The 12,947-nt window shown below is 38.6% G+C and overlaps 1 protein-coding gene across 4 annotated transcripts in view; it reads right to left on the bottom strand.

Moving 5' to 3' along the window:
* PRDM5 (PR/SET domain 5) overlaps window positions 1–12,947 on the bottom strand; it is a 258,063-nt gene that overhangs the window by 118,969 nt on the left and 126,147 nt on the right. For all 4 annotated transcript variants that reach the window (XM_065907340.1, XM_065907341.1, XM_065907345.1 and 1 more), the window contains 3 exons: window positions 10,710–10,789; window positions 2,980–3,064; window positions 1,051–1,208 (listed from right to left, as the gene is read on the bottom strand). In XM_065907340.1, coding sequence (XP_065763412.1) covers window positions 1,051–1,208; window positions 2,980–3,064; window positions 10,710–10,789 — 323 coding nt within the window. The remainder of the gene's footprint in view (window positions 1–1,050; window positions 1,209–2,979; window positions 3,065–10,709; window positions 10,790–12,947) is intronic.

Below are 12,947 nucleotides of genomic sequence, written 5' to 3'. Positions count from 1 at the left end.
CAAGAAGCTGAATGAAATGGCTATTAAAGTGATGAAAATGAGACAGGACCAGGATGTCTAAATGGTAAAGCAATGATTACAAAGATGGTAAGACAATGGAGAGGGCAGAATCTTTAAGAATTAGCTACTAATTCTAAAACGGGGTTAAAATTAAAGAAAGAGATAGAGATAAAGACATGCTTTTGTCATTAACAGAAATTAACAGACACTTGCAAAAGTGAAGTTACCCATGTGTGTTAGTCACTCAGTTGTGTCCGATTCTTCGGGACCCTATGGAATACAGCCCGCCAGGCTCCTCTTTCCATGGAATTCTCCAGGCAAGAATATTGGAGTGGGCTGCCATTTCCTTCTCCAGGGGATCTTCCCAACCCAGGGATTGAACCCAGGTCTCCTGCATTGCAGGCAGATTCTTTACCACTGAGCCACCAGGGAAACCATTATCCGGAGCATGCTATTCATTAGGTCAAAAAGATGCCTAGTTATATATCAAACAAGTAGTGATAAGTGTGAGTCTAAAGCTTGAGATTAACAAAATAAATCATTTGGAATTCATAAGTACAGAGTTTACATCATAATTAATAGACGTAGTTGACATAGAGGACACAGAATAAGCCTACAGCTAAAGCATCCAGGATAATCCCTTGGGAACTCAGAAACCAAAGACGGGCTCAGAGAAATTGGCAGAAAACCTAGCAAAGTTGCTAAAATGGCGCCACAGACAAAGAGGATTTCCAAATGGTAATATGAACAAGAGTGTCAAACTTTAAAGAAAGAAGGAAGAGAAGATTTTGCAATTATTACAATGCTGGAAAACGCTGGGTTAACACTTTGCTTGTTAGGATAGTTTCAGAAGAGAATTAGATACAAAACCACAGTGGTGATGGCCTGAGTGGTTAGAAAGCAGAAGCAAAATATTCTCCAATTATTTATTTCATAGGTACAGCCTCAGATGTGCCTCAGATATCCAAAAACTTCTTTAAGAGATAAACAACTGATAATTTGATCGACCAATCGGCTAATACATTTATAACAGTGTTAACAGGCGTTTACCTTCTTATGATTCTTGTAAACATTTCTGTGAGCAAACCCCTTTCCACAGAGCTTGCACTTGTAAGGCTTGTCTTCACTGTGTATCACTTTGTGGGCACCGACTTGGTCAAGTCTCTTGAAAGATTTATTACAAATCTCACAATTATAGGGTCGTTTTTCTGTTGAAAAAAATGAGTGGAAACAATCTCATATCTATACAGGTAAAGGATAAAAAGGGAAACAGCCTTCCTTACATTATTAATTCTTATGGACACGTCAACAAAAATATCACTCAAACAACTGGAAAAAAGTCTATTACCAATCCGTTAGATATGTGAGCCAACTCAAAACTCACAGAACATGAGCTTGCTCTTTTACTGACATATTCTGCCAACTAAATGTATAAAGTAGCTTAGATATGAAGATGAAGTTTTAATTCAAGGAAGAAATTCTACTTCCAGATGAAAACCCTGCTGACTGTTTGAGCTGAAGTCAGGGTTACAACTCCGAACGTGAAGGGCGACTGGTCTGACAGACATGGAGGTAAAGGACAGACCTGCCTCCTGCACAGTCAAGGGGCCCGTGAAGCCCAGCTTCCAATCTCAGCAGGAATTACACATGTAGGTTGTGCAAAATCCATGTGTATACAAATCCATGTAATGTTGACAACCAGATTTTTCAAGCAAAGCAAATCTGAAGGCCACCGGTTTTTGATCTTCTATTTTCATTTGCCAAAAATATGTGTCTGTCTCCAGATAAAGTGGCCATTCAAAAACATCCTGACTTCAGTGGCCTCAAAGTACAGATATTCTAAACTTCAGAGACTTCATTAAGCAAAAGTTACTTTCAGACCTGGGTGTTTTTAGTCAGTATAACAGACCTATCATTCAAAGCTGCTTAAAATGAAATTACAACTTTGAAAACTTAAGATTCTCAAAATGCATTTGTAAATATCTCATTAACATCTATTAGTACCTTAGTTACAATGTAGGAGAAGGCAATGGCACCCCACTCCAGCACTCTTGCCTGGAGAATCCCATGGACAGAGGAGCCTGGTGGGCTGCAGTCCATGGGGTCGCTAAGAGTCGGACACGACTGAGCGACTTCACTTTCACTTTTCACTTTCATGTGCTGGAGAAGGAAATGGCAACCCACTCCAGTGTTCTTGCCTGGAGAATCCCAGGGACGGGGGAGCCTGATGGGCTGCCGTCTATGGGTTGCACAGAGTCGGACACGACTGAAGCGACTTAGCAGCAGCAGCAGTTACAATGTGAACATATCTAGAAATGTTGGGATTCTAATTATTGAATCCCTGCTAAACGTCACACACTCTGCTAACAGGGTACGTAGATGACCTCATTTAACCTTCACAGCAATTCTGAAAGGTAGGACACCTTTACACAGATGAAGAACACAGAGATTAAGGCTCAAGGAGGGTTTGTTGCTGCTGTTCAGTAGCTCAATCGTGTCCGACGCTCTGCGACCCCAAGGACTGAAGCACGCCAGGCTTCCCTGTCCTTCACCGTCTCCCGGAGCTTGCTCAAACTCATGTCCTTTGAGTTGGTGATGCCATCCAACCATCTCATCCTCTGTTGCCCCCTTCTCCTCCTGCCTTCAATCTTTCCCAGAATCAGGGTCTTTTCCAGTGAGTCAGTTCTTTGCATTAGGTGGGCAAAGTATTGGAGCTTCAGCTTAAGTCGCAGGAGTACATAACAAATTAAATGATAAATCTGAAGATTTTTCATTTCATTTAGTCCAACCACATTTGCTTCAGAAATAAACTAAGATCTAGAGAAGTTAAGTAACTTGTTCAGAATCACATGGTAAGTCAGTGGCCAAGCCAGAACTAATAGCCAGGTCTCCTGATTATCCCCCTCTCAGAGCTCCTAAAAATGACAAGGTGAAGCTTTTGTACTGATTTCAATAAAAATGGGAAAATATGTGTTTTACCTGAGTGGGTGATCATATGACGCTTTAGCTGATTTGCTGAAATGAATTTCTTCATACATTCTTGACAATCAAATATCTCATGAATCTGCAAAAGGTTAAATTAACAGTTAACTCAACTGGTTGAGCCACAAAATTTTATAGCACTCAAGTATAAACATGTGGACAGTTGCCATTACAATATCTAAACTATGCATTATAATTCAGTACTGATTTGTTCATATTACCCTATATAAGAAACTGAAAATGCAATGAACATAAGTTACCCAGTAAAACATGATCATTAAAAAACGTAAAACTGTATGTTACTTAAATATGTAAAACAGATGACCTATTTCTGAAGTACATAAAAAGTTTATACTCTGCAAAAAATTATACCTAATATATATTAAATCTGTTATACACAAATTTAGACTTGGAAATGTGCCAAAATTTGGCATATTTGGAATGGATATGGAAATGGAATGGAAAAACTTGCCACTAAAAATATTCCCTTTCCAGTAGTCAACACTACTTAAAACTTAAAACATATGTAGTAAAGATCTAAATATTAATTACCATGAAAGACAAAGATATGATTCTGAAAACTTGAGTGTAGCTCACAACAATACTCCCACAGGACAGGAGGCTAAAAATCTTCAAGTTTTATTAGTTTTTATGAGTTTCATCAAAAAAAAATATATATATAAGGGGCATAACTTAATAGCAATCAATCAGCTAAATAAAGGTTACAACTAGGTTTGGCTCTTTCTCTCCCAGATACTAAATTAGAGAAACTGGATAGGCAGTATGAAAAGTAGAAGTTTCGTTGTTATCATAAGTATGTAAAAAGAGCAATGTGCTGCAAGCAGCCTTATATTAGAACTGTTGATCATCCCAATGAAGAGGAGCATCCTACTGTTTTGCTGAAGACTGAAAAATCATCTTGGTGAAGTCATGTTTTTGTTTCAAACTCATTCAAGGTACAGCTCACAAAACTAAACCCCGTACAAGCACTGGCCCTTCTGCAGGATATTCTGGCTATCCTTGCAGAATATCTAGGGGTCACTACAGAGTAAAACTCAAAAGAGAAGACCCTGAATTGGCACAGCAATGACTAAAGAGAGGAGGACTGGAAAACGGCTCCCTTGACCTAAGTGACCACAGAAGAACTCAAGACAGGGACCCGCAGAAGACGGCACAGGAAGCGAAACAGAAGCTGGCACAAGGCTGACAGGTCCCTAGTCTGCGGTGTGAGCCTTAATCCTCTACTCAACCACACCGCGGTCTGAGGCTGCCATCAGCCTTCTGCTTCTGTCGGGTCTGATTCTTGGCGAGTCAGTGAACAGAAATGGGAAAAGCAGAGAAAAGATAAAGCAACAAGACGAAGCAGGATGACATCATTCCACTGGACTCTGACTTAGATCCTTGCCTATATGCGGTGGCTTCTAACCTTGAAGGGAGATATACAGGGTCCAGAGTCCTATGGTTCCTCCGAAAACAGTGTGGGCCTGTACCCAAGTACTCAGAAGTCAAGGACCACACAGACAGAAGGGAAGCCTTCAGTCTAAGAAATTTCAAAGGGTACAACTTCAACCATCAAAGATCCTCACAGCAATGATATGAAGTGTAATGTTTAACTAAAGGTTGTAAGAACAGATTCATATTCTTAAACTCTGTAACATGTATCTTTTATAATAACAAGCTACAAAATCATTACATGCCTTCTGAGACATACATAAATGAACACATATTTAGTTTAATTTTCAATATTCTATTTATATTAGTATATACAAACTTAAAATTATTTGTCCATACAAAAATGGCAGTTCTTAAATTACTGCAAAATATACTTGTTTACTTAACTCTCACGGCTTTCAAAACATGAAACATTTTTAAGGGCTGAACTGAACTTTGATATTTCCAAAATTATAAAATACAATATTTACATGAAAGCACTTCTGTGTTGACTCTCTTATTCATAATGGAAAACTCAACCAAAGCTATTTTCAAAACTCCTATAAAAGTTTAATAGAACAGATTTAAAGTGACAATGATATTAATTATGCCTAATGCTAAGTAAAGCATTTTATAAAATGTTTATAGCTTACTAAATTGATATGGAGAATAATAACTCATAATCTGATGTCCCAAATTAAATAAGTGCCAAGAAGGACCATACTATATCTTATTGTAATACAGAACAGCATATAGTAATACAAGGTATTAGCCTAGTTGTTGTTCAGTCAAAGTCGTGTCCAGCGTTTCATGACCCCATGAACTGTAGCATGCCAGGCTTCCTTATCCTTCACTATCTCCCGGAGTTTGCTGAAACTCATGTCCATTGAGTCACTTTTGCCATCCAACCATCTCCTCCTCTGTCACCCTCTTCTCCTCCTGCCCTCAATCTACCCAGTATCCAGGTCTTTTCCAGTGAGTCAGCTCTTGGCATCAGGTGGAGAAAGTATTAGAGTTTCAGACACAAAGTCAGTTCTTCCAATAGTCAAGGTTGATTTCTTCCATGACTGACAGGTCTGATCTCCTTGCACTCCAAGGGACTCTCAAGACTCTTCTCCAGTACCACAGTTTGAAAACATCAATTCTTCGATGCTCACCATTCCTTACTGTCCAACACTCTCATTTGTACAAGACTACTGGTAAAACCATAGATATTACTTTAAGGACCTTTGTCAGCAAAGTGATGTCTCCCCTATTTTAATATGCTATGTTTGCTGAAATCAGACTGGTTATATTCTTTGCAGCCGAAGAAGGAGAAGCTCTATACAGTCAGCAAAAACAAGACTGGGAGCTGACTGTGGCTCAGATCAAAAACTCCTTATTGCCAAATTCAGACTTAAATTGAAGAAAGTAGGGAAAACCACTAGACCATTCAGGTGACCTAAATCAAATCCCTTAGGATTATACAGGGGAAATGGCAAATAGATTCAAGGGATTACATGTGATAGACAGAGAGCCTGATGAACTATGGACAGAGGTTCATGACCCTGTACAGGAGGCAGTGATCAAGACCATCCCCAAGAAAAAGAAATGCAATAAGGCAAAAATGGCTGTCTGAGGAGGCCTTACAAATAGCTGAGAAAAGAAGAGAAGAGAAAGGCAATGGAGAAAAGGAAAGATGTACCCATTTGAATACAGAGTTCCAAAGAACAGCAAGGAGAGATAAGAAAGCCTTCCTCAGTGATCAATGCAAACAAATACAGGAAAATAACAGACTGGGAAAGACTAGAGATCTCTACAGGAAAATTAGAGATACCGAAGAACATTTCATGCAAAGATGGGCACAATAAAGGACAGAAATGGAAATGGTATGGACTTAAAAGCAGAAGATATGAAGAAGGGGCAAGAATACACAGAAGAACTGTACAAAAGAGATCTTCATGACCCAGATAATCACAATGGTATGATCACTCACCTAGAGCCAGACATCCTGGAATGTGAAGTCAAGTGGGCCTTAGGAAGCATCACTATGAACAAAGCTAGTGGAGGTGATGGAATTCTAGTTGAGCTATTTCAAATCCTAAAAGATGATGCTGTGAAAGTGCTGTACTCAATATGCCAGCAAATTTGCACAACTCAGCAGTGGTCACAGGACTGGAAAAGGTCAGTTTTCATTCCAATCCCAAAGAAAGGCAATGCCAAAGAATGCTCAAACTACTGCACAATTGCACTTATCTCACACCTAGGACAGCAATGCTCAAAATTCTCCAAGCCAGGCTTCATCAATACGTGAACCATGAACTTTCAGATGTTCAAGCTGGATTTAGAAAAGGCAGAGGAACCAGAGATCATATTGCCCACATTCACTAGATCACCAAAAAAGCAAAAGAGTTCAGAAAAACATCTACTACTGCTCTATTGACTATTCCAAAGCCTTTGACTGTGTGGATCACCACAAACTGTGGAAAATTCTTCAAGAGATGGGAATACCAGACCACCTTACCTGCCTCCTGAGAAACGTGTATGCAGGTCAGGAAACCACTGTTAGAACTGGACATGGAACAACAGACTGGTTCCAAATAGGAAAGCAGTATGCCAAGGCTGTATATTGTCACCCTGTTTATTTAACTTACATGCAGAGTACATCATGAGAAACGCTGGGCTGGATGAAGCACAAGCTGGAATCAAGATTGCCGAGAGAAATATCAATATCCTCAGATATGCAGATGACACCACCCTTATGGCAGAAAGTGAAGAACTAAAAAGCCTCTTGATGAAAGTGAAAGAGAGAGTGAAAAACCAGGCTTAAAACTCAACATTCAGAAAACTAAGATCATGGCACCTGGTCCCATCACTTCATGGCAAATAGATGGGGAAACAGTGACAGACTTTATTTTCTGGAGCTCCAAAATCACTGCAGATAGTGACAGCAGCCATGAAATTAAAACACACTTGCTCCGTGGAAGAAACGTTACAACCAATCTAGACAGCATATTAAAAAGCAGAGACATTACTTTGCTGACAAAGGTCCATCCGGTCAATGCTATGGTTTTTCCAGTAGTCATGTATTGATGACTTGTGAGAGTTGGACTACAAAGAAAGCTGAGCACTGAAGAACTGATGCTTTTGAACTCTGGAGTTGGAGAGGACTCTTGAGGGTCTCTAGGTCTGCAAGGAGATCCAACCAGTCAATCCTAAATGAAATCAGTCCTGAATATTCATTGGAAGGACTGATGCTGAAGCTGAAACTACAATACTTTGGCCACCTGGTGCGAAGTGCTGACTCTTTTGAAAAGACCCTGATGCTGGGAAAGAGTGAAGGCAGGAGGAGAAGCGGACAACAAAGGATGAGATTGTGGGATGGCATCACCGACTCAATGGACATGAGTTTGAGCAAATTTGGTGATGGGGAGGGAAGCCAAGTGTGCTGCAGTCCATGGGGTTGCAAAGAGTCATACATGAGTGAGTGACTGAACTCAGGTTTGTCATAGCTTTTCTTCCAAGGAGCAAGCATCTTTTAATTTCGTGGCTGCAGTCACCATCTTCAGTGATTTTAGAGCCCAAGAATACAAAATCTATCACTGTTTCCAGTTTTTTCCTATCTATTTGCCATGAAGTAATAGGACTGGATGCCATGACCTTAGTTTTTTGAATGCTGAGTCTAGACTATAATGTAAATGTGGCATATGTATAGATCACCGTCTGCTGTTAAGGTGAAATACCAGCACCAAACTCTATTAGATATTAGACACACCCAGCTATAAAAACAGGGCTTCCCTGTTGGCTCAGAGGTAAAGAGTCTGCCTGCCAATGCAAGAGATGCAAGGGATGAGGATTTGACCCCCGGGTTGGAAAGATTCCCTGGAGAAGGAAATGGCAATCCACTTCAGTATTCTTGCCTCAGAAATGCCAGGACAGAGGAGGTTGGTGGGCGACAGTACATGGGGTTGCAAAAGTAGGATACAACTTAGCGACTAAAGAGCAACAACGATAAGAATAGACTCAAAAATGGAGTCCGCAGAAGCTGCCTGTGGATTCAGAATATGTCAGAGGAGCAATGCTGTGATGGACAAAGAGCTACACTGAGCTACCAAGTTACTAACATTCCGCAGAGACAACTTGGAGACTGTATTCCACCACCAGGTGGGATTTAAATCTGTCTATAGAGATATTCCCCAGGGAGATCTTCTTTGTATTATGAAGAATATAAATGGAGAAGAGGACATTTTTCAGAATTATGTCCCACAACCAACTTTGTTGAAATATTCTACTTGGCAAAATCTTAAATTTGGTAAGATACCTTCATTTTCAACTTTCTAAAATCAGAGAAAGAAAACAAAGAATTCTAGAACCATGAGGACATTCAGAAAATGTCTATTCAGCTGGATTTTACACTTCTGGTCTCGGACTAGGTTCTGCTTCAGAAGCTTTAAGGGTGATGGGGAGAAAGAGAGACGTAGAAGCAGCAGTATCTGCATTGGCTTCTGCACTGAACTTTAAGAAAGTAGCTTCAGGGCTTCCTTCAGTAGCACTTACGCTAAATTTGGAATGACAGAGAAGACGAACATGGCCCTCAAATAAGAATTATATGTCAATTCCTCAAGTACTCTCTGTTTGTAAACAACCTGATAAGATAACCACTTGGAAACTGAATAAACAAAGTAGTTTCGTGGCACTTAGGAAACTGGAAAACACCAGTCAGTTCCATGTCACACTTAACCAGAGGCCCAAGGCTACACGGAGGGTCAGTGATGGAATGTGACATCCACAGTCATCACTCTGCCCACTACTCGTTCCATCGTTTCTCCCTGAAGATCAAAATCACTAAACATGCAGGATATAACCTTAGACATCTTAATAATTTAACTACCTTATGTGTTACAGGTTAAATCCACAGCCTAAAGAGTTGAAGATATTGCACTGAATATCATATGAATTTTAAGATCTGTCAAGTTATTTTGGAATATATCCATATATAAACAAAGAGACAAAATTCAATTTATAAACTATAATGTAAAATATCACTTCCACTGGTACCATATCCTCTTCTTTAGTATTAAATGATTAAAAGACAGTATGACATGCTCATAGATATTCTGAAAAACTCATATGTGAAATCAGGAAATAATCATTTGTATCTTTGTTATAGTAATATATAAAATAAATTTTTGGACTCTCCCATTATATGAACAAAACTCTAAATTCTATTTTAACTCTATTCTGTCATAAATTTGATTAACAAGTGCTAACACTGTTAGGGTTAATAGCTGCCATTTTTTTCAGGTTAACTTTCATATTAAAATAGTAACTTAGTAAACTGTGTTGCTTATTATAAATGTATTAAACTTCTTTTCTCCTAATGCAGCTGACCACTGAACAACAGAGGGCCCTGGGGGTTAGACCCACTGCACCCCCACTCGCACGCCTCCTCACCTCCCCTTTCAGTGGGGACACTGTAACTTTACAGTGGGCCCTCCGCATCGGCAAACTCAGCCAAGCCCTGACTACAGCACTGGAGTATGTGTAACTGAAAAATGCCGCCAGTGGGCCAGCACGGCTCAGACCCGTGCTGTGCAAGGGTCAACTGCATAATCATCTGTTTCCACTGACAACACTCTGACATTTTTCTGCATTACTTTAAGCTCTTCAAAATAACAGAGCTCTTGTCTTTGTTTTGCCAGACTTAAATATAATACACATATATTTCAGGCTAAACATCACTGTAGAGTATATTATAAATACACAAAAATATTGTGGTTTCCTCAAATATATACTATTTCCTGAGCAAATAGCAACTGGTGAAGCATGAAACCAGGATGAGGTGTCGTAATGAAGGACTCAGACACTATACTGCATTGGAGTAATGTTTCCACTTATTCTGAATAACAGCAAACAACTCACAATATTCTTTGGCAAGAGCTGGCTCTTCTGTGTATCAGTCTTGCTCTTTAGCGTACAGGGTGTGCCCAGGCGTTCAGTCGTGTTTGACTCTGTGACCCCATGGACTGGAGCCCACCAGGCTCCTCTGTCTATGGGATGCTCTAGGCGAGAATACTGGAGTGGATTGCCATGCCCTCCTCCAGGGGATCTTCCTGACCCAGGAATCGAACCGAGGTCTGCACTGCAGGCAGATTCTTTACCAGCTAAGCTACCAGGGAAGCCCCTTAGAGTATATTAGTATAAAATTAATGACAAAGCTCTGTCTTCACAATATACAAAGCAATTAATATTTTTCCTGGCAGACACTATGACTAAAGATCTTAACTATGATTAACATTAGTCTTTATTTTACTGACCTTCCTATGTTCCTGTAGGCTTGAGGCTGAAGAACACTTTTTATTGCACACTGTACATATGAGTTTTTTCTTAGGATCCCCTAAAGAAAAACACAAATGAAATAAAATAAAATACCACCATGATTTACATGAAACTATTAAGAGGAGCATTAGGTAAGTGTTTCTAGGTGATATATAATTTCTAAAAGGGTATTTCACCTTCTTCACTTGTAACTCCAAAATTGTCAGTTTTGTAAATATATCCATTAAATTCAGATAAACAATAGGCTATGTTTTTAAACTTTTCTTTAAAAAATCTAAGTACTATTTAGCTTGGAATACTACTTTCTACATAAACAACATGGGCTTTTCACCTCTGCATATACCAATTTAGTATTAAAAGAGTAAAGCAAACTTCCATGAAAAATTAAAATTAATCAAATGTGTACATAAAACATTGGATTTATTCATTCATAAGCTGATTTTGCCACTTGTTTTACATTTTAACAGAATATTTTATTTATTCAGCTGGGTTTTTAAAAATGGAATTCATAGGTTATTCTTTTCAGCACTACAAGCCTGCAAGATCACTGAGTATATAATTAACCAAAATTAATGTTAAAAATCAGAATAAAGTAAGATCAAAAATAGTAAAACGTTACTTGACATTCATAATATTATACAAATCCTACAAAGCTCAGTTTTTTTCTTCTTCATAGTGATAATTATAGTAGGTTGTTTCAAATTTCACAGTGGTTACAGAAAACAAAAGAATGAATAAAACAGGATTTTCAAATACAATGTAATAACAATATCAAATACATAACCATGGGATATGTTTCAACTTTTAATTGATTTCAAATAATGAATAAAAAATTAACAAAATTAATCAATAAAAATTAATAAAATGAACTACCATGCATCCATCACTTGGCCCCCAAATGACTAATCCATGCCTATTCCCGCCATAACCTCAACCCTATCCAGTCCTCTCCTTTTCTCTTTTTTTTGCAAGAAATCTAAAATCAGTAGAAAGCAAGCTAACAAAATAATTTTTTTAAAAGACTGTGTTTATGGGAGAGGAATGCCTTCAGAAAAAGTAAAATATTAATTGTTGTCATCATTCAAGATATTTATTTCATATAATGCACTATTTTTAACATGTTAAATAGTACAGCCAAGAAAATTTTTTCTTGGTGATTGACAAGTAATATGGCCAGTAAAGGAGAAAATTCTCCTGAGCAAAATGAGTATCTTATAGCATGCATTTGGTCATCAATTCTTTACACATATCTATTAAAACATGAAGGGCCACTGAGAAAGAATATACCCTCTTTTCCAGTTTGCATAAAAGATGATGCATTAAAGTGCTGCACACAATATGTCATCAAATTTGGAAAACTTCGCAGTGGACATGTGACTGGAAAAAGTTAGTTTTCATTACAATCCCAAAGACAGACAATATCAAAGAATGTTCAAACTACCGCACAAAGGCACTCATTTCAAATGCTAGCAAGGTAATGCTCAAAATCCTTCAAGTGAGGCTTCAAAAGTATGTGAACCAAGAACTTCCAGATGCACAAGCTGGATTTAGAAAAGGCAGAGGAACCAGAGATCAAATTGTAAATGTCCATTGGATCATAGAAAAAGCCAAAGAATTCTAGAAAAACATCTAAGTCTGCTTCATTGACTACACTGAAGCCTTTGACTGTGGATCACAACAAACTGGAAAACTCTGAAAGAAATGGGAATACCAGACCACCCGACCTGTCTCCTGAGAAATCTGCATGCAGGTCAAGAAGTAACAGTTAGAACCAGACATGGAACAACTGACTGGTTCTAAATTGGGAAAGGAGTACGTCAAGGTTGTATGTTGTCACCCTGCTTATTTAACTTAATATGCAGAGTAAATCATGCAAAATGCTGGGCTGGATGAAGCACAAGCTGGAATCAAGATTGCTGGGAGAAATATCAATAAGTTCAGATATGCAGATGATACCACCCTTATGGTAGAAAGCTAAAGGGAACCAAAGAGCCTTTTGATGAAGGTGAAAGAAGAGACTGAAAAAGTTGGCTTAAAGCTCAACACTCAAAAAATGAAGATCATGGCATCTGGTCCCATTGCTTCATGACAAATAGAAGGGGAAAAATGGGAACAGTCACAGCTTTTATATTCTTGGGCTCCAAAATCACTATGGACAATGATTGCAGCCCTGAAATTAAAAGGCACTTGCTTCTTGGAAGAAAAGCTATGACAAA

This window comes from Muntiacus reevesi, chromosome 16 (assembly GCF_963930625.1).
Source record: "Muntiacus reevesi chromosome 16, mMunRee1.1, whole genome shotgun sequence".
NCBI classification, from domain to species: domain Eukaryota; kingdom Metazoa; phylum Chordata; class Mammalia; order Artiodactyla; family Cervidae; genus Muntiacus; species Muntiacus reevesi.
Note: the sequence above shows the minus strand (reverse complement) of the source record. Positions and strands in the feature narration are given on the sequence as shown.